General features: G+C 37.7%; 1 protein-coding gene across 3 annotated transcripts in view; it reads right to left on the reverse strand.

Moving 5' to 3' along the window:
* Positions 1–4,684: 4,684 nt before the first annotated feature.
* Positions 4,685–23,414, reverse strand: part of MDM2 (MDM2 proto-oncogene) — a 34,451-nt gene continuing 15,721 nt past the window's right edge. For all 3 annotated transcript variants that reach the window (XM_077833118.1, XM_077833104.1, XM_077833112.1), the window contains exons 3-11: positions 18,727–18,801; positions 18,147–18,280; positions 16,926–16,975; positions 15,462–15,529; positions 15,211–15,304; positions 12,410–12,567; positions 11,491–11,646; positions 9,994–10,071; positions 4,685–6,905 (exon numbers count right to left, since the gene is read on the reverse strand). In XM_077833118.1, the coding sequence (XP_077689244.1) occupies positions 6,333–6,905; positions 9,994–10,071; positions 11,491–11,646; positions 12,410–12,567; positions 15,211–15,304; positions 15,462–15,529; positions 16,926–16,975; positions 18,147–18,280; positions 18,727–18,801 (1,386 nt within the window). In that variant the 3' untranslated portion in view covers positions 4,685–6,332. The remainder of the gene's footprint in view (positions 6,906–9,993; positions 10,072–11,490; positions 11,647–12,409; positions 12,568–15,210; positions 15,305–15,461; positions 15,530–16,925; positions 16,976–18,146; positions 18,281–18,726; positions 18,802–23,414) is intronic.

Consider the following 23,414-nt stretch of genomic DNA (forward strand, 5'->3'; position numbering starts at 1 on the left):
GCTGCTGAAGGACTTTTTCTACTACAGCACTGTCAGGGGGCAACGACTCACTGCTGCAGTGCCTCCTGCTGGTTGTCCAGGGAATTAGCTCTTTTCAGCCAGGAGTGCCCGTCGGTGTCTCACCTGCTGCTGGACCTGTGCCCCTCCTGGACCTCGGTGCCCTTTTAGATTAGGGTTCTGCCCCCTGGCTACTGTCAGTCGTCATCTAGCCCCCACTCCCGGGGCAGACTGTAGTCTGTACCACTCATCATCGGCGAGTGGGATCGGACCAGCTGCCTCTGTCTAGGTCTGGACTGCTCCTCTGCAGCCTTAGTACCCTTTCGTGGGCCTTCACCTCGGCCTGCAGCGTGGGACTCTGCTAGGCTGGAGCTCCCCAGCTCCCTCTGCCCTTCCCCAGCACTGCTCTGCCCTAGGTATCCTCCTCAGCTTCCTAGGCAGCCAGCCTCCTCTCTCCATGTAGCTAGAGAGAGTGTCTGTCTCAGCTCCTGGCTAACAGCCCTCTTATAGGGCCAGCTGTGGCCTGATTGGGGTATGGCCCCACCTGTGGCTACTTTCCCCAACCAGCCTAACTTTCCTCCAGCTATAGCCCTCTCTTAGGACTGTTTTAAGCCTTTCAAGGCACAGCAGGGTAACCACCCCACCACAGGCACCTTTAGAATTTTCAGATAACTCTCAGCTACCTTATCTCTACTTTTTTGTTTACTACTTTTTGTAGTTTTAGCTTGCAAATTTCATTAAGAGAGGGGAAAGAGAAAACTCCAATCTTATGGCTTTCCTATAAACCTTCCTGTGCTTCTGCCCCACTCCATCATCACAAGATCTCTGCTCTTTTAAAATGCAACTACACTTAAAAATATTCTCTTTTTATCTAAAATGTTAAAACTTACCTTACAGGTGTCTAAATGCCCCAACAACTGTGTGGGTGAAACCAGACAACCACTAGGTTCTCAAATGAATTCACACACAAAAATGATAAAAAAACAAACACCCAATCACCTGTGCCTGAACACTTTTCACAAAGTGATCACATTATATCTGACGTATCACTCCTCATCCTCCTCAAAGGAAACCTGAACAACATTTTCAAGAGATGAGCTTGGAAGCTTAAATTCACAACTCTGGTAGACACTAAAATTCCTGGCCTGAACAGACACTGAATTTATGGTTCATGACAATCATCTGCAATCCACTAACTCCCTCTTTTTGACTTATGACTGCAGAGGTGTTAAACAGACCACTCTACCTTGAATGGTCCCTTAGATTAGAATATGTGCTAACTACTTACACTAAACAATCTGTTCCACCTTGCATTTAGCTGTGATGCTACGAGTACCTGTCTCTGACCTGAAGAAAAACTCGAAAGCTTGTCTCACCCCAACAGAAGTTTTGTCCAATAAAAGATATTACCTCACCCACCTTGTCTCTCCTCCTGTCCACCCCCCACCTCCACCCCCCACCCACTCAATAAATTAAAACTGGCAAACATTGCTAAGTCTCCGAAAATACAAGAATATTTACAAGTGATAAATTAAGAGTTAAAGGTAACTTGATATTAAATAAGTAGAATTTCAGAGAGCTCACCATACAAGTAATATGCCTGTGAACTTTCTTTTGCATTGATTACTGCACAAAATAAAGTAATAAAGGTAAATAAGACAGGGAGATGTACTGAAGGTTGCTCACCATTAACCCTGCTTTGGGTTTAATTTGCCTAGTTTTAGAAAAACTGGAGTATAATTCATGATGAACTCTAGGTCCTCAACATATGGGTCAGATACATGTGAAAAACTGAGTCGGGTGCAGACTTCAACTTGGGACTTCAATATAGAAAATTGGCATTTGATAGGATTACTGAGGTGCTCCAATTTATTTTTAAGACATGTTTATGAATGCCATTCTCAGACTTATTAGCAAAGTACTGGAAAAGTACTTGAAAATTTTCATTCGGGTACATGGTATCTTCTCTACTTTCTTTTCAATCTCCGAATCTTGAAAGAAAGCCTCACAACATTAGAATGTTGAGAGGATATGATAGGAAACCCTGATAACTTGGTTTCTTAGGACAGCTACCACGTCGTAGGAGTGTCTTTGCTTTTACGTAAATAGCATATATTTTGGGGTAAAGCTTGGTTTTTTACAATATGAGGAAAATTTATAAATTTTTTTTGGTGATAAAGTACTTCATATGCAGCACTCAAGAATGCACATAGTACTCCTGGAAGACCTAATTCAGACAGAAATATATTGATTTTCCATGACACAGAAGTCTGCCCAAGGACATGGAAGCCCCGACATATCCAGTTCCACAGTGCTGTGAGGAGGGAAAAAGATTTTACTGGCCCATTTCCACAATTTGTACAAAAAAAATTCTTTATCCTTTAACTGTCAGAAGATTTCCTAGTCAAACTATTACAAAATCAATTTGGCTATGGGCAGGTTCCTAGCATTCCAAGGGTTAGACAGAATAGCCTACACTAGGAATCCAACTTTGTGGACTGCTTATTTGTTTTATTCCTTTGCTAAACTTGACAACTAAGCAAAGGGTACCCTACTCTAAGGGGGGAAAAAATATTCTTTATAAAAGGAAATTATATAATCGACATTCTCCAAAGCAGGGAATGATGAAAAATAAATACCCACTGTGCTAACTAGAGGGGCAATTCTCTAGGAAGAGGTGGCAGTATTTTGTTATGATGCAAACTGTATGAGAGAGAGTTAAAACTCTTAGTAGCAACACTATTTACTGCCTCTTTCTGAACATATGACTTTACACTGATATTTCCTTATTCTCTATAGCCCCCACTCCTCTTAACAGCCCCCAGATCACTTTCCTGTTTGGTTCTGATCTCCTGCATCCAACACAGAAGTTGTCTGCAAGTTTTATCATAGTTATATTTATGAAGTAACACACCATAATAACAATAGGTTTCAGAGTCGCAGCCGTGTTAGTCTGTATTCGCGACAAGGAGTACTTGTGGCACATTAGAGACTAACAAATTTATTTGAGCATAAGCTTTTGTGAGCTACAGCTCACTTCTTCGGATCTAAGGTGCCACAAGTACTCCTTTCTTTTTACCGTAATAATAAGCGGCCGCTGTGCAAGGAGATGCTTTACAAAAAGAAGTTTTGCAGGTTTAAGAATAACCCTCAACTACAAAGAAGCATCTGCCTGAAGACGGAATGGTGTTTCTGTATTGTGACAGAAGCAGCACCACAGAAATCCTGCCACCATCGCTATAGCCTATTCCAAAATTCTATAGGTTACTCCATCCCTATTGAAATGTCTGGGCCCTTCTTTCCAATACACATTGATTAGAAAAGGCTGTACATGAGAGAGGGGCAACCAAATCCTTTTGGAGGAAGGGAGGCAGGCTGCTCTCTTGTAAGAGCATTCCTGGTGTTGCTCCCCAAGTGACTAAGGGCTTGTCTACATTACCCGCAGGAGCAGGATCGACAGGCAGCGATCAATCCAGCAGGGGTTGATTTATCATGTCTACTCTAGATACAATAAATCAACCGGCGAGCACTCTCCCATTGACTCTGGTATCCACTGGAGCGAGAGGCGGAGGCGGAGTTGACGGGGGAGCATCAGCTATCGACTCACCGCAGCAAAGACACTGCAGTGAGATCTAAGTACGTTGACTTCAGCAACGTTATTCACGTAGCTGAAGTTGCGTAACTTAGATCAATTCCCCCCTCCCACACCCTCCCCCACGTGTGGGCCAGGTCTAAGAGAAGGGACAAAGCTGAAGAGACTATATGCCCAGACAGTTTTATTGGAGACTAACTTTATCCTTCCAGCTAGCAAACTGCTGAAATTTAAGAATCTGTAAGTGATCAAAATTTAAAAAGGAAAACACCACAAAAAATTGTTTTGTTCACTTATTTGCAATAGTACAATATGAGTTATTTATGTCCATAATTCAAAAAGTACTAGAAAAACGTAAAAATAAGTAAGTCTTAGTAAAATGAATCCTCACTGCAGTCCTAGGCAATTCAATCTTTTTTCAGAAGTGAGGACAGAAGAATACTTATTGTGCGGTTTAGTAAGATTTAATTGTATAATTTCTGGTTCTGTTAATTGCTCTGTAATCTGCTTTTCTATATCCCGGTCTCTAGTGTCTCTCAGGCATGGTCTACACATACCAGTATAACTATTACAGTTAGGGATGTGATCTTCTACCAGAACAGCTACAGCAGTACAGCCCCTACTGCAGACACAGTTATACCCATTCCCATGAGGAAATAATTTATAACAAATAATTTATAATGCTATAAGTATAATTATACTGGTATAGCTGTGTCCAACTTAGAGGAGATGTACCCCTTAACCAACGATTAGCATTCATGTTGCATTCCCCGTCAATACCCAGCCCAAACTGGGAAAGCTAATGATCCAACCAGCAGACCAAATTCGGTGATGAATCCTGGTCACTTGCCACATATGTTAAAATGATGACTGATATATTGAAAATCGTATAACTTTTGTTTACACCGGGCCTCAGTATCTGAAGTCACTAAATGAACGGTGCTCCCATTTTCACCATTCTTTATTGGTTAAACTACTTTGGAATGCTGCCCTTGAAATCAGAAAGCCCCAAAATCTGCATGTCTCTTCTCAATATTACACTCTGCAAGAGGACCTCATTAAGCAAGAGAAGAAAGCCACATTTTTGCACAATAGTCTCGTCAAAATGATCCAAAACCTTATATTTTTATCCTCAAAATACCAGTTCAACTGAGTAACTTAACAGCATTTTTAAAAAAATTTTATGTAAATACACACTTTCACTGCCTTCTTGGAATTCACCACAAACACAAAATATTCAGCAACATAAAAAGTAAAGAGAAATTTCACAAGACAGAGAATTTGGGAGGGGTGGGGGGTGTGGAGGAGAGGGCAAGTATGGTGAGATTTTTTAAAATTCATTACTGAAAAGAGTTACCAAGGAACTGGACACACTAGTTTTAAGGATATTTAATTTTACAGATTTTTCATTTTTGTCCAAAAAGGTAATATCAAAATTTTGATCAACATTTTATATTAAAGTCTGATTTCAGTATATAACCGGCCAATCTACCACCTCACAACTCTTCAATATTCAGAAAAACCCTTACAAAAACAGAGAATCACAGATTCAATTAAAAAAACCTACTGAACTAAAAAACCACCCTTATGCAAAATATCACCGTGCTGTTTTTGCTCTCTCTGAAGGGTTTGGTATATTTGGTCTTATTTAAATGAACGTAATGCTCATGAAATGTGGTACACTGACAACACTGGACACAGGTACAGTAGAAGTATAAACTTCCCCAACACTGCTCCACTAATGTGTTTTCATAGCGAACGTGGTTTTTTCTTTTGTTTTTTTTAAAGTCACCATGTCCATTGAGTCCTTGGCCCCCTCTGCTGGGCCAGTCAAATGTGCCAAACTCAGATGTGGTTACTTATCTATTAGCAACAGGACAGACTACCAAATCATATGAAACAGGTTTCAAAATCATTTCACAGGAGTGATGTGACAAACATCTTCGGTTACTACCAATCAAAGCTGAATTCAAATCAATTACTTATCAATAGTAATCATTTGTATAGCACCTGAAACGTACACTTGCATTTTACTGAAATAAAAGGCTAGTCTCTACCCAAATTTCATTCTTCCCTCATTCCAATTTTTGGTCTAAATTAATTATTCTAATTCTTTACTAACTTTCACATTTTCTGGTGATCTGAAGCGGTCTCAGAAATATTTCCCCCAATTTACCTACTTCGATAAATAAATTGAATTCTCAGCAATGACCAAGTCAAAATTTTATTTTTCAAAATAGGAATTTTCCTAGGGATTTCTTAAGAAGTTCTGATTTTCCCCAATGACTTGACTAAGGAACAAATACCGGAATTTGTAGAAAGATGGGAAGGTTGAAATTATTAAATCTATTAATTCTTACTGAGGAAACGAAAATTGATTTTCACAATAATGAAACTTGAGAACTCTCTCATTTCTCAAAAGCATTAAATTCATTATTTTAAAATGGATATTCTATACAGTTGTACAAGAGTCATTACTGATCTGCTTGTGATGTGTAATTCTTGTTGTGACAGATCCCCTAACATGGAAATAAGTTTCAGGAATTTGGGTACTTTAAAATCTCCCCAAATGCCTAATGAAGACATCAACTTTTCATTAAAATCAAAAGAAAGAAAAATCAACCAAAATATGTTTTTAGTTAAACATACAAAAATAGTTTTACTCTCTTAATTGTAAGAGTCTATGGAAATTTGTATGGAAGGTCTGTTGAAACTTTGTTGCACAGTTATGCTGAAGTTCCTTCTAACTAAAATAAGTTAGCACAATCATCTGAATTGGCTGTCTACAGACTGGACAGGGTTTATTCCGCTTTTTCAGTTTCCTTGCACAAGTAAAACATGACATAAGATGTCCTGTCTTGCCATGAACTATACAGCCATTTTTAGGTCTGCTCTGACATATGACACAGGGCTCTATGCTAGAAAGGGGTAGACTGCATTCCATACTTTCCTCTTTGTCTTCTGACTCTTTTTTCTCAGGTTCTTTGCAATCCTCTTGGCTGCTACAAAAGATATTGCTAGATGTAGATGGCTGAGAGTATTCCTCACTTTCCTGGGATTCAGAAGTTTGTGCTGTTGTATCCTCACTTTCTTCAACACTTAGTTCTTTATCTTCATTCATTTTCACTTTCTTACAGTCGGGAACATCAAAACCCTCTTCACGTTCTAGCTGTGTGGAACTTTCCAATTTTCGCTTTTCAGATTTGTCGTCATTCTTTTCATCAGGAAGCCAGTCCTCACGAAGAGCCCAGCATCTGGGGCAATGCCGCGGAAGGGGAGGGTTCATTTCATTGCATTTAGTGCACTTCCAATAATCCTTTAGTGAATTAAAAGTTAAACAGTTAAGCTATTTGGCATTCCTACTACTATAGAAAAAAAACTAAAGGAGATTATAGTTTCTTTATGTTACTGCTAAAGTATTTACTCAATATTTGTAAACAAAATTGGTCAATCATCACATTTTAAGATAGAAAGAGCTTTAGGAAGAGGAAAGTTAAGATCAATTACACCACAATTTCTCAATCTTGTAATGATAGCACATATGATTTTTTTTCCCCTCCTTGCAATTAAAAATTTGGGTGTAAAACTCTCTACAAACTGAACAAGTAAACAACTATGCCAAGGAAAATATGTTACACAGGCAGTGTACCAAAACTGTATACAGTTAGTACTATCATTAGAGCTAGACTCAAATCTATTCCATGATATGTTTTAGCAATTGATCTTCTATCTCTCTAATGTAAGTTTGCACATTACACAGACTATCTGCATATATTTTTCCAGAAAAATAAAACTATGTTAAAGTGAAATTATGGTTGCACCTACTTATCAGTAATTTAGGAAAAACACATTACAGGGATGCTGTAATTATCCTAAAACAAAGCATTATAAACCCAGGATATTCTGAGTTAAGGTTAAACATAAAAGAAATCCAAACATGTTAAGGTATAGATATGCACATTTAGGGCACTCAAATACCTTTAGGTCTGCCTTGTAATAACAGCATATACTAAATTCATTTACAGAACAAGATTCCACTTTATGTTGTACGCAGCAGTACATCATACTGGAACCTCTCTTATGCTGCCTTCATGATCCCAGAACATTATGGTTCTTTAAATAAAAGTCTCTAGCCGTTAGGTTACTGAGCCTTGAAAATTTGAACAGAGTGTAACTGATGCAATGTCGTCTGTCTCCATTTGCAGAACCTGAAACAATTCCAAGGGGTATGTGACCTGATTCATTTATCTTAGAGGGTGCTACCTATCACCCAATAATAATACTTCAAACATCAACACTTAACTCATTATTCAAAGCATATACAAAAGGAGAAGGAAAATCATACTGTGAAGATCTGTAATCTACTGTGAGTGACAGCTTATTCTGGTACCACCAGTCAGTGGCCTTTGGACAAGTATCCCATTGTTTTCTGTCTCCAGTCAAGGAAAAACCTAGCAGACCGCAGAGGAGCATCTGGGTTCCTCCAAAAAGCCAGTGGAGCACATGAGCCTCACTGAATGGAGCCTGAGATCCAGGAGGATGTGTGAACCTATTTTGAGTATCTGCACAATCTACTGAGAGCGCCATATCATGTGACAGAATTTATTCTGTGTACAGAACTTGAGAAGTATCACTGCTGTTCCCCCCACCCCCAATCTAACCTGTTTGTGATTAAGCCATTTTTGTGTTTGTTGTCCCAGGTCAGATTAACCTGATTTTCCTACCCACTCCCAATGGTATTAGGAAACATTTAGGATTAATGATAATTTTCTGCCATTATTTTTCTTAACTGAAAAGTTTACACCTGTAAGTAAGAGAGTCTGGTGCATACAATCTTCTTTGGAGAAACTCAAAGAATTGCTCTGTTTCAAAATGGCTGCCATTACCCATTGTTCTTAATGTAAATGAGATCACAGGTCAATATCATCATTACAAATGGCTATAGCCTCCCATTGTTCCCAAGGAGATGACAACCTGCCTTTAGCAGGTAGTCCCTATGAGATCACAAGGCCGAGAGTAATATTTGGTTGTACTGAGAACAATTAGCTCTTCTCAAAAATTACCAACTGGGGGAAACCTGTGGCTTCAGTACAACTGAAAACAACTGAAGGTGGCAGCTATTTTAAAAGAGCACTTTTTTCTGAAATTCTCTGAAGAACACTATTCTCCAGTCTCTGCTGAAGGAAAAACTTCCAATTATGAATACTGTGAAAAAACGATCAGTAATCCTAAAACTTTTTTCAAGTGTAGTCTACTCAAGATTTCAGTGAGTTTAAACTATATGAAATGTTTGAAATGTGTGCATTATTCAAGAGCCTTCCCCAAAAAACCTCAATTTGACTAACAATGGATGCTCAACTCCTTAAAAGACATTTTAAAATTCATTTTCACTCCTAAAGGTATTTAACAAATTTATATAAATTCCATTCTCAGAGTGTTGTAATTTTGGGGAGTGGCAAACTTAACCTTAACTATGGAGCTGCAACTGGCAATACCATAATTAAAATGCTTGTTTTGGATGCCTTTTTCTACTCAGACATGAACTGTGAATGAAGAGCAATAAGAAATAAAGGTATATCACCTATTTAAATCTAGACAAAGTAACTTTAAAAATATTCTGTTTGACATTTAAAAAAAAAAAAAAAACACCTCCTTATATTCCCAGAGATATCATTACAGCTGGCTCCACAGTATGAGCATGATTAAGGCAGCTCAGCCAATGACATGATCTGGATCACTAATTCTCCTATGCAACTCTGAGCTCATAATGGCAATTTAAAGAAATGTTCCACGCTTTAGTATTTAGCTTTAAAGACATGTCAAATTCTGAATTCAGATATTCTGACAAGCCAATGTGCTCAAATTTAAAAAACTTTACTATACACAAAAAAAATACAGAAACTGATCTTTTCAATCTTCTAGACAATTTTAAAACAGTTCCTTTATCCTTAGTGAATTTTCAATATACAAGTTTTTGCTATTTTCTTTATTTCACTCAGATTGGACACTGAAATTAAAAGTGGCCAGTTTTATTTTGTTTTCTTGTAGACAAAAACAATGCTAGCTTTTGATTTCCAAAAAAATTAAAAAGCTTTTTTTTTTAAAAAAAAATCCTTCTTTTGTGTTTTAAACAAAAAGTTAGATCTAGGCTCTAAATTGTGTGCCCCTTACTCTGAGTAAAATTTGAAATTCCTGTATCCACAACTTTAAAACGGCAGAGAGAAAGACTGATTTATAGGTCGGTAACTGAAAGACCTCAAACTATCATTTTCCTTTTAATGCAAGAAAAAGCCAGGTTTTATTTTTAAAATCACTGCAATATCCACAGAATTCATATATGTTCCCAGTCCTGGTCTTTCATTTCACAAGACTTGTGATTTTGCATGAACCAAGGATTTACTCACAGCAAGTGAAATTTCAGGATCTTCATCGAATGAATCAGCATCACTCTCTTCAGTCTGATATATCGTCACCTGATATACCTGATGGAAGAAAATATATTTTAACTTCCTTTTACTTGGTTTTCAATTTTAAATGTTTTATTAAAAAACAACCCTGAACAAGTAGTAAAGCACACTTGACAGAATATTTTTGTTTAAACTTTTTATCAGATAGAAAATAGTACTTTCTAAAGTTCTAGATGATGTGGCTACATACTACATGCATTTTCTTGGTGTACCGAATTAAGAGAGGAGCACTACTACTTACGGGTACAGACACTGTAATCAATTACCAGCTCTAAAAACTTTTGTTCTCATTTGGGAACAACCTCTTGGAAGATTTACAAGATAGACAGACAACAGTGGGCCTCCCTCCAATGGATAATGTCAATTGTGAACAAAAGCTTTAGCAACACAAATATTTCACTAGTCAACACAATAAATGCAAGACACTAATTCTAATACACTGCACCATAGAGCTCACTGTTTGTAATTTTTAAGGCTACCTATGTGGCCTCTTAATAATATAAGATAGGAGTGGCCAAACTGTGGCTCATGAGCCGCATGTGGTTCTTTTAATGTTGAAGTGTGGCTCATGGAGCCCCCCACACTCCCACCATTCTCCACCTATCACACTTGGGGAGGGGAGCCTGGGACCTCTGACTTGTAGCAGGGTGGTGGGGTAGGGGCTTTTGCCTAGCAGTGGGGTGTGGGGGCTCTGAGTTTCAGCCCCACAGGGCATGCTTGCCAGGGCTCGGGGCTTCAGCGGGAGCGGGGTTGAAACCCCAAGCCCCGGCAGGCACCTCCCGCAGGACTGAAGCTCCAAGCCCCAGCAAGTGTGTCTTGGTTCTGAAGATTGTCGTATGCAGCTCTGAGGGTCAGTAAGTTTGGCAACCCCTGATATAAGATCTTAAATTGTTTCTAAAAATGCATTCTAAAAATACTTCTATTCACTTTTAACTTTATGCAGATAAATATCCTATTTAATATGTTTTGCCTTTCAAAAATTGAGGTTTTCTTCCAATAAAGTTCTATATACATATTCCAAGCTAAGACCTTTATCCTGCAAGAAACCATGCATAAGTGGACTCCTGACCCTGCACTGAACCTCAGTGACTTCAACAGCCAGCCATTGAATTTTACTGGATTAAATTCTATGGCCTATGTTATGGAGGAAGTCAGATTAAATCATTGTAATGGTCCCTTCAGGCCCTATAAATGACCCCAATGGAGCTCTGCCTACATGGAGCTTCTTGCAGAATCATGATTAAATTTGTACAAAGAAAACTCAGTATAAAGAATGGCAGTACATATTTGCCATACAGCACATACAGTCATGAAAGAAGACTATGGAAATGTTTCATATTGGATTCCAACAAAATGCTTCTGCTATAACATTTCAGATTTAGCTGGGGGGGGGGGAGGGGTAGAGGAGGTGGAGGGGAAGAGGAATATACATGCCTCATCATCTTCATCTGTGAGCTCCTGTCCTTCTTCATTATGACTATAATCTTCTGAATAAATGGACTCAACTTCAAACTCAACACTGAACTGGTCTGAAACAGAACTCTGGTCAAACCAATCAGAGTTTTCGCTTAATGAACTGGCATGAAGATCCTGAATAAAAAGGGGAGGGGTGAATATATTTAACTTCATTATTCCATTCTTATGACTCACACTGCTACATGTGTATTTAAACATAACAGTAAAGAGAAACACTGTTTAAATGGCTGTGGGCCAGAGATAAAATAGTCATGTCTTAGCCAAATACCTCATACCACTCAAGATGTTGGGATTTATCCTGCAGTTGGACCACTTAGAAATATATTATTGGACTAATAAAATCTTTAAAAATTATTTTTAAATGAATGAAAAGAATATTGGAACTGGCTCCAAAACTAGTATGTTCAAATATAACACAAGCGAAGTTTGAACTTACATTTGCTAACATTTAAGATATACAGAAAAGCAGGTGATAGCGTGTGTGAATTTAACAAATATTTCACTTCTGTGTACTGAAATTTTATAATACTTACAGCATCTTTTATCAAATCTCAAAATGCTTTAACAAAGGTGTGTAAATATTAACCCACATTTTACAGATGGGAAACTGAGAAGTGTAAATAACTTACTCTAATCACGAAACACACTCTCACTGGGAATACAGATATTCATACACAATTCAGAGGCACCACTTTTCATAATGAAGATTTAAGAAAATTCTATTCTTAAGTTTTGTGATCCAAGCCACATAAAATACAACACTCAGGTTGTCTGACATAACTAGAAGCATTATTTGTTTCAAATATTAAGGTGATAATCAAGATGCATGTCTGGGAAATTTGAGAACTCAACATAAATAAAAATACATCTTGCTTACAGGACTTGCAGAGTCTATTGAGTCGCTGCTGTTGCTTCCTTCGCAGCACAGCCCACTTACAACACACCAAGAAAGGCTTTCATCAAATGTGAGCGAAATGCTGTCTGACTTATGCCGTTTTCTTCTTTCACTAGGTTGTTCATCTGAAGAATTTTCTTCTGTGTCAGAGAGAAAAAGCTTATTAATCCAAAAGCATCTATGAAGTCCACGTTACATGCATTTTAGTAGATGTTTAAACTGGATTTTACTTATTCAGAACTTTAATATTAAAATTATTCAGTGTTTTTCAATGGAAAATTAAATAAAGGCACCTGACCTATTTTAAAAAGACAATGAAACACATTCTTGCCATATTCCTAAAAGAAAATGGTGTAAAATGGGCAAAAGATTGACATTTCAGAGGCTGTTTTTCACTGACTGCCCCTATAAATGGTCATTTCTCCAGGCAGTAGATACTATGATTAAGGAATCATAAGAACGAACTCCCAGCCACCTCCGGAAATCAGGGATTTTATTTTAGCATAGCATGCAATAGTATATTTATTGGTATCAGAATTTCTATTATAAACCCAATTTGCAGGGGGTATAAAAGTCCACACTAAAAATTCCTTCAAGGCTAAAACATGATGTTCAAGGTATCAACTGTGGAAACATTGTTTTAAGCCGAAGAACTAAAAAACACTGACGTTTTGGACTCTGGTAGCATGAGGGAGGGAGGGAGTAGGGAGACAGCATTTTGGGGATGAATGTATCAAAATTCAACTCCACTGATATTAAGAAAAGGCATTATAAACGAACTTGACGAAGACTTAATAAGCAGCTGCCAAGTCAGTATGTAATAAATGCAGTGGAGTGAAATTCCCTACCAGGATTGGCAAATCGGTTCAATGACCATTCAACAGAGCCTGCTGCCACCTACAGGTGCCTTTCACTCTACTGCCCAATACTTTCTTTGCACTGTAAAAAAAGTTTGAAAAATCCACCCCAGGGCCTCTAAGCCTGGCATCTTTAGTTTTAAAAAAACAACAAGAACAAAACACTTGTACATACTTTGTGACTCCTCTTACTTTCCCTTGATGCTTCTTGGCTCAGTCCCTCTCTTTTCTTTTTTCGCCCTGAGAGCCCCAACCTTCAAACTTAGATGCCCCCAGGCCCAACCGTTGCTCCTGTCCATCGTTGTCCTCATTAAGTTGTCATCTCTCCATGAGGCACTGATAACATGCCAACACACGGTTTCTAAACATTTACAGTGAAATAGTAGCGGCTCCAAAGGAGCCGCTATCATCCCAATGTAACGAGCATAGTGGTTTAAGGGGAAGATTTCCTACAAATTAAAAAAACAGTGTACATAAAAACACTATATTAAAAGAATTTTAAGGCTGTAATAAACTGACAAATGGATGCAAAAACAGAGTTAATGATTAAGCTTGCAATAAGCAGGCACAACAGAACACCTGATTACTCTGGGTTGTGTGTAAGTATTACAAGTTATAATCCTTAACTGTGAATTTTCATCCTTTCACCAGTTTGAGTTACAACATTAAAGAGTTCTTTTAATGTAGCGTGAATGGCTTATAAATGCAGTACAGTTTTATGATAGGCTAGGATGACTGTTGCCTAAATACTAGAAAGTCAAGCATATCAGAAATACTTTATATAGATCAAACAACTGAACAAAATATTACTGAACATAGGAAAACAAAATAAATATTGCATGCTATGATTTTATGTGAAAGGTTATTGTTACTCAATTTATCACAACTATAAAGAATCACCAGATAAGTGATAAAATGCAGGTTGGTGTGGAAATTACCAGTGTGTATTACATATAATTGAAAGTTATGAAGTGTCACTACCAAGAGGTTGAAAGTTTAAACATAACTCAAAAAACCCACCCACTCAAAAACACCCATTAATTACAGCTACTAAATATCAGAATCAATACCTCAGATGTTAAAGAATGCATTAAACCAATAAATATTAAGTTGCCATGTAGAGGGGAGAGGTAGAGAAGAGAATCAGAGGGCCAATCAGAGGTATTTAGGTGACTAAATACTTTTGAAAATCTGGACCAAGATAACTGGATAAAATAGAGCCTTTCACCCCATGTCACTGGCTTAAATCCAATACAAGTAGGTTACAAACAGCAACCAAAAGTTATAATCTGGTGGCTGTCTGAAGAGTTACCTGACATCAGTTTGATAGTCTCAGTGCAGTGTGTGAAAAGATGTCCATATCACAAAGAAAACACCACTGATACCTTGTTGGTGACATCAGTATAAAGGCAGAGGACTCAAAAGTCATGGAGACTGAGTTACCCTATCACCCTACCGGTAGTCCTTGCAGATCAGGACTGCACCATGCTGGTGAGGTTATTGTATGTATTATCATAGCACCTAGTCATGGACCAGAGCCCCATTGTGCTAGGACAGTGGTTTTCACTATGTCAAAGATTCCCAAAGGGATCCATAACTGCAGTTGAAATTTTTTAGGGGTCCATAAATGGGGAAAAAAAAAAAAAAAAAAAAAAAAGATTGAAACCACTGTGCCAGGAGACGTACAAACATGTGGGGAAGCCTATATTGCCATTACCCACATTGTATCTATTCTATGGATAAGCAGAGAAGCTCATTCTCCAGGGCTGTCAATCTGGTACCTCTGGTACAATGACTAAAAACATGAAAATGTGGACTCCCCCACAAAAGATGACATGAGCCAGTGACATACAAGTTTGCTCTAGGTGTACATACTCTTGAAAGGTATAAAATATTGAAAATCCTGCATTATAAATGTGCACATACCAGATTCACTAAGCATCCTCCTAGAAGAGGTAGTTGGTCTAGCAGTCAAATTTGGGGATGTCTGTTTTTCATCAACTAACTCTTGCATGGATTCCTGTTTAACAAAAATACTAAGTAAGCATAGTAGTAATGTGGATAGGATGAAATTAATTTTAATCTTTCAACTGCATCCAAATCTCAGTGGTAAAGCAAGTAAAGTTGTGAAACTTGAAAGAGTGTATATGTTAGAATGTATCAAGTAGTTAGATCACCTTTAGAACATTGCCTTTTTCAAGTTGGCACCTGGTCTCATTCTCAGATACGTCTGCTTCCATAGACTCTGAAAAAGAAAAATACATTATGCAATGCATCAGAAAGGAAATATCTGCAGGCTCAAGGAACTACTGTGAAAGTTGTAAAAATATACTGCAAATACTTTGTACATGTTGTTTTAAATCTTAATTCAGAGTATACTTACGAGTATGAAGTGATTCTGTAAATGTTAAGAAAGGTTCAAGGTTTTCTTTGTAACATTACATACACAATTATAAGAAAAAAGAAATGTAACTGTGTTTTGGGATTTCTCACAAAAAAATACACTTTTTAGCTAGATATCAACAGAATGATTCTACACTATTTACAAGGGGACACATACAAGATCCACTGGTTTACAAAAGAAGATATCAAGCTCTGCAAGAGATGTTTACAGTCACTAATATACTACTAAGACATAGAAATAATTGTTCTAACTACATTGTCAGAATGGACCCTGAACTACACAATGCAACTAGTTATTTTCACGACAAAAGGTATCCATTTAGAACAAAGTTAAGTATAGTAAGCACGTACCCTCTTTATTTGACCAGATTTTATCTTTGAGATCTTCTCTACTTCTATCCTTCCACTCTGCTGTTCTGGCCAAGATTTTCAAAAATAGGAGCCTAACGTTAAGCCCCAAAGTCCAGATTTAGGCAGGTGCCTGATTTTCAAGTGTTGAGTACCCAACTGTACCCACTGAAGCCAATGGGAGATGTCAGGTGCTCCATACTTTGGAAAATCAAGCAGATTACACATGTATAAATGTAGATTTAAGAGCCTTTAAAAAAAATCACCCCATATTTAACTTTCATTTCACTCATTTCTTAAATTTAAGTTACATCACAGCTGCATTATCCTTCCTTCTCTTGCAGATGTGAATAAATTTAATTAGACCATAGTCTATTTTATGAAATTATATATGGATTTATTAAACTCATAAGAACAAAGTATATAGATTTTTTTCCTGCTACTTTTATTGTTTATTATGTAAACTATTACAAGAGAAATGTTAACTCAAATTAGACAAGGTAGTTAAGGATGAACCAATATTCAAATATTTTGTTTTTAAAATACATTTCTTAGTGTGAGTTGAGTATATAAAGAAAGCAGAATCAAAGTCTGCACATAATGCCTTATCCCGTTTCCATTGAAGCCAATGAAAGTTTTGCCACTGACTTCACTATGAGCAAGTTCAAGCCCATTTTCTGTGCTAGACCCATAACCTTAAACAATTTATTTGTAAAAGATGCAATTCACCTCCAACAGTGCTACAAAAAAGTGACAATAATTACGTCATCTATCAATGACTGCAGTTAACTGAATATCACCAACGAAGTAAGTTAATACAGGTTCAGGACTTTTGCATTAATAAAGATCATTTTCTCCCCCACAAAAAAGGCCTTTCAACACTAACTTACCTTGTTGACTAACTGCTATCAAGTTTCTGGAAATCATTGAGTATACTTTCCTTGAAGGGAGACAAAACAGACATTTCATACATTTAAAAATTATAAATTAGAAGTTCCTATTTACTGTGGTAAATTTAGCCAAACTAGAAGAGAGAAAGACCAAGCTGAAAACACTGATTATTTTGTAGTGTCATGATTAGAGCTGGTTGAAAAAGAGGTAAGTGCATTTTATGAAAAATTCAAAAAATGAAAATGCTTCTGTTTTGTTCAAAACTTTTCACAGCATTTTTGGATGTTTTCATTTTATTTTGGTGGGGAAAACACTACCACCACTTTGATTTTGCTTTTTTAAGCTTTCCACTCCTCTTTCACCACCCCATTGTAAAAAGGGAATAGTATAAAAAGTGAAAGTGTTTTCCCCCACCAAAACAAACTTTAAATGCTTTTTTCTAAAAAGTTGGAAAAAATTCCATTTTGAAATTTTCTCAAAAAATGAAAAATTTCAACAAGATCAGGAATTTTCCTCTTAAAGTTTCAATTTTGTCAAAAAGCCATTTCTCACTTAACGAGCAGTTGGACCATCTCTAGTCATGATTCAAAACATTTTTAATGGAACTTGTACAGTATTATTTCAGGGTTTAATCCAGAGAAAAATATCTTAAACTTTTAGGGCAGTAGGAAGACCCAGGTCATACATCCTGGCTTTGCAACAATATAACCTATTTTAGAAGAAAGTCTAGCCTGCTGCAAAGGGAAATCTTCAACCACTGTCACTCTGCACTGATGAGTGGCGTAGCTGCCTAGAGAAAAACAAAAGAGTATGCCTCTTCTCTGCAACCCCCTTTACTGGGCTTGGTCTCCCATGTACAAGGAGTTCATAATGGGAAGGGGACAGACTTAAGTGCTTGTGTAAGGTCTAAATTATGTTGCTGTTACCTCAAGGGGTAAAGAGGAGAATCTCTCTTTAAAGCAGACAAAAGCCCATAAGGTCACTGAACCTCAGAAGTTTGTGTTGCTTCTGAGGTCTGGCAGTTATAGATATAAATGCAGGCTGAATCGGGCCTCCCTCTAAAAAACTAGATACTTGGCCAGTGGGAATACAATTATGACAATTCCATCTGTCAAGACTTATGCAAATAAAATATGCAACAAATTGCAAACCAACACACGCTTTCAGTGTGTTACATACATTTCATACTGATCTCTCTCTCAAAGAATATGAAATGTTACCTGTGTTCTTTTACAGAAAAGCTTGGTACCCCAAATAGATCTCCAAGAAGATCATCTGCACAGTGGACAATATGCTGCTGTTTTTCATCATATAATTGTTTAGACATAATATATTGGCCAAGATAGAATATTACCTACAATGCAAGACAAATATAGCTATACTAAATATATTTATAACTTTGAAGTATAAAACCAATATAAAATAACCTATTTCAAACCCCCTAAAGAGTCTATTCTCCTTTCAATTATCACCTGCAACTCCATATTAATATTAACAGTTATAAATAAATACTACTTTACATAGCAGTTTTCATCTGCAGTTCTCAAAGCTATATACTCCATTTTACAGACAAGAGAAACTGTGGTATAGATGTTAAGTGACTCGATCGAGGTCATAAAGCAGGACTGTGGCAGAGCCAGGAACAGAACCATCTCCCAGCTTCCAAATTGATGCCCTATCCAGTAAACCACATTATTTTTCTTTCATTATGGGATCACTAATAAGTATGGTAAAATTGTAAGTGTGACACTTCTATTTATTGCTATCCATCATTGTTAATGAGAAGTTCTGATAATTTACCTCCTTCATTGTAAAAGTGTCTTTTTGGGCACCAGCACAGTTTAACAACTTCAACAATAGTGGCTTCGGTTTAACCTGAAAGGGAAAAAAAAAAGCAAACAACATATTTAATTTTTATAGTGCATGTCCTCCCCAAAGAGTCCAAAGCTCCATAGATTACTTTTGTATTACTCCCACAAAAACTATGTTAAAAGAGTGTTATTGACATTGAAAAGTCAAGCACCTCAAAGTTAGGACATGGCAGATTTTTGGTTCCCTGTGCAACCTTAATTTTGTCATTTCCCCCCAGTGCATTTACTGTTCACATCAAATGAAACAGGGGTTCTATGAAAATCTGTGTGTCATCACATAATTAAAGACTGTGCCAAAATACATATGTACATGGAGGCTAAAGTAAGGTTGCACAGGCAACAACAGTCTTTGCAACCTAAATAAGATTCATTTACATACTTACGTAATTGCCTAGGTTTTTCTTTTTCAGAAAAAGAAAAGAAACCTTATTACACGCAACTATAATAACCCTCCCTCCCCCAAATCATACACCACCACTTGGGTGTGAACCCTGAACTTTCAGCAGTGTAGCACAGACTGCTCTCTCTTGAGCTACAAGACTTACTACATTAGCTGGTAAGTAGAAGGTTGGTATCTGAAGGGGGAACCCAGCCTAGCTCTCTCGCACCACTAGGAGGTGTGGCAGCTCCTACCCCATATGGTGCTCTCAAAGTTAATTATATGGCTCATTAGAGCTATTTGCTGGGTTTGGGCGTAAGCCCCTGTGTCTCTCTCCCCACATCATCTTGTGCTACAGCAGCTCTAACAGTTCTTAAGTGTTCCAAATATAGAGTGCAATGCTGCTGTTGCTGGTTCAGCAGCAGCATGAACCTGGTCCTAACATGTTCATGTTTAGTTATTTCAGCATCGAGACAAAATATTTCTGAAGAACAAGTGAGATAAGGGAAATGGCTTTTTTCAAAAACGTATCTCTCAGCAAAACCTGACTGGAATGCCATGGGACAAAACAGACAGCTCTTCGGCCAAAGGACTTCACTTCTGCCATATTTCAAAGGTTTGATGCAAACTATGAAGCAGTTAGAGCTTTCTAAAAACAAAAGGGCCACAAGAATTTTTTATATGGAAAGGGTTAGGCAACCTAATTACTGGCTCAACCCAACAATACAAACATATCACTGAAATGCAACAGATGGATATATAACAAAAAAGGAACAAACTCCATCAAATCGAGTATAATGAGGGAGGCCAAAGAAGAATTTGAAGAGCAACTAGTAAAAGACAAAAACTAACAGCGAATTTTTTAAAGCACATCAGAAGCAGGAAGTCTGCCAAAGAATCAGTGGGGCCACTAGAGATTGATGTGCTAAAGGAGCACTCAATGAAAACAAGGCCACTGCATTGGTCTTCACTGCAGAGGATACGGGGGAGATTCTCATCCCTTAGCCATTCTTTTTAGGTAACAAATCTGAGGAACCATCCCAGATTGAGGTGTCAGTAAAGATGGTTTTGGAACCAACTTTAAAAAAAAAAAAAAAAAAAAAGCCTTGAGGCATTGCTGAAAATTACAGGCTGGTAAGCCTAACATCAGTACCAGGAAAACTGGCTAAAACTGTGTGCCTGATAATTGTGTTCTTTACGATAGATCAAGGGTAGTCAATTATTTTTTGTCAAATATCTTGGTCAGGTATAGGCAAAGTCCAGACTCCAGAGAAAATAATAAAATACAGTACAGTAACAATAATTCTAAGTAAATAAGATTTTGGGGTCCATTCAAAAGCGTCTGGCAGTCCGGATTTGGCCCATGGTCCGCCTATTGACTACCCCTGCTATCTATGAACACGATGCGTTGGGAAATAGTCAACATGACTTTTGTAAAGGGAAATCATGCAGAATCCAATCTAGTAAAATTATTTGAAGGTGTCAACAAATATGTGGACAAGGGTTATCCAGTAGACATGCCTGGACTTTCAGAAGGCTTTAACAAGGCTCTCACCAAAAGGCTCTTAAGCAAACTAAGCAGTCATGGGATAAGAGGGAAGGTCCTCTCATAGATCAGTATTAAAATATAGGAAACAAAGGGTAGAAATAAGTGGTCAGTTTTCAAAATGGAAAGAGGTAAATAGCAGGGTCCCTCAAGGATCTGTACTGGGAGCAGTGCTGTTCAATATATTCATAAATGATCTAGAAAAAGGCATAAACAGTGAGTGGCAAAGTCTGTAGACAATATAAAAATACTCAAGATTGTTAAGTCCAAAGCTGACTGTGAAGAGTTAGAAATGGATCTCAAAACTGGGTGACTGGGCAACAAAATGGCAGATGAAATCCAATCACAGAATTGTAGGACTGGAAGGGACCTCAAGTGGCCTTCTAGTCTAGTCCCCTGCACTTATGGTAGGAATAATTATTATCTAGACCATTCCTGATAGTTGTTTGTCTAACCTGCTCTTAAAAATCTCCAGTGATGGAGATTGCACAACCTCCCTACTAATTTTATTCCAATGCTTAACTATCCTGACAAAGTTTTTCCTAATGTCCAACCTAACCCACCCTTGCTGCAATTTAAGCCCACTGCTTCTTGTTCTATCCTCAGAGAGTAAAGAGAATAATTTTTCTCCTTCCCTCTTGTAACAACCGTTTATGTACTTGAAAACTTATGTCCCCTTCTCAGTCTTCTCTGCTCCAGACTAAACACTCAGAGGTCATGTTTTTTAGACCTTTAATCATTTTTGCTGCTCTTCGCTAGACTTTCTCCAATTTGTCTACATCTTTTCTGAAATGCGGCATCCAGAACTAGACATAACACTCCAGCTGAGGCCACAGAGTAGAGCAGAAGAATTACTTCTCGTGTCTTCCTTACAACACTTCTGGCTAATACATCCCAGAATGTTTGCTTTTTTTTGCCATAGTGTTACACTATTGACTCATATTTAGCTTGTGATAAATGTAACATTGATAAATGCAAAGTAATGCACACTAGAAAAAATAATTCCAACCATACATACAAAATGATGGAGTCTAAATTAGTTGTTACCACTCAAGAAAGATCTTGGAGTCATTGCAGATAGTTCTCTGAAAATATCCATTCAAACTGCAGCAGCAGTCAAAAAAGCTAGCAGTATGTTAGGAACCATTAGGAAAGGGGTAAATAATAAGACGGCATAAAACAGCTTCCGTATGAGGAGAGATTAAATAGACAGACTGTTCATCTTAGAAAAGAGATGACTTCAAGAGAATATGACAGAGGACTATAAAATCAGAATGGTGTGGAGAAAGTGAATAAGGAAGTATTATTTACCCCTTCACATAACAAAACTAGGGATCACCCAATGAAATTAGTAGGCAGCAGGTTTAAAACAAAACACAAGGATGTACTTCTTCACACAATGCACAGTCAACCTGTGGAACTCAGTGCCAGAAGATGTTAAGAAGGCCCAATGTATAAGTGGGTTCAAAAAAGTATTAGATAAGCTCATTAATGGCTATTAGCCAAGATGGTCAGGGATGCAACCCCATGCTGCAGGTGTCCCTAAACTTTGACTGCCAGAAGCTGGGACTGGACAACAGGGGACAGATGGATCACTCTAATTGCCCTGTATCATTCATTCCCTCTGAAGCATCCGGCATCAGCTATTGTTAGAAGACAGGATTCTGGGCTAGGTGGACCATTGGTCTGACCCAGTATACCTATTCGTATGATTTTACGACAGATTCATAAAGGGAATGAACATCTCACTGAAATAGAGAGAATGTACCATAAGCAGACAGAACTTAGAGCTAGTCTACACTGGCAGTGCTTTAACATGACTTATGTACTTGCAGCAGAAGGCTGGGAAAGAGCTCTCACAACGCTCTTAAAAAAAAAAAAAAAACACACCCCACCTCATGAGGGGTGTAGCTCCCAGCACTGGTGCACTGTCTATACTGGAGCTTCTCAATGCTGAAACTTGCTACGCTCAGGAGGGTGTTTTTTCACACCCCGTAAAAAGAAAGTTGCAGCGTTGTAAATTGCCAGTGTATTACTTAAGCTCTTAATTATTTAAGATCTGATCCTGCAACTGGATAGGTGTGGGAGGAAGCTTGTGCCCACAAGGAGGACTGCTGACTCTATACAAACACAAGGGCCCACCCAGGCATTGTAGATGGATTGCAGAGCAAGGCCTTACAATCACTCCCTTGATTTCCATGACAAAACCCTCCAACTTTTAAGGTATTTTGATTTTAAATAAATCAGTGTATTTTTCCATCCTAAGCTGCATGGTATTCTTTCATGAACATCTGGCTTTTTTCATGTTTTCCTACCTTTCTAGCCTTTTAAACTATTAATAACTACTTAACTTTTCTAACAAAGTAAATTCACTTGGAATAGCATGCCATAACTTTTTAAATAACTTAAGTCACACCTGATGTGAAAGAAACCATAGGATAGTGACTAACGCCATTGCTGCAGCTCTGGTACAGTACTCAGACAGAAGCATGACACACTTAATGAATCACCATACCCCATGGCTTTTCATTATAAGGTCTATTTTGCTTTTAAGTTTTGCTTTTAAGTTCTGATGCAGCACAAGATGGTATTGTGACATATTGAAAACCCAGAGTTAAATGAAAACAAAGAGGAGTCCTTGTGGCACTTCAAGTTTATTTGTATTTGGCCAAATAAATTTGTTAGTCTCTGA

Source organism: Eretmochelys imbricata, chromosome 1, assembly GCF_965152235.1.
Source record: "Eretmochelys imbricata isolate rEreImb1 chromosome 1, rEreImb1.hap1, whole genome shotgun sequence".
Lineage (NCBI taxonomy): Eukaryota > Metazoa > Chordata > Testudines > Cheloniidae > Eretmochelys > Eretmochelys imbricata.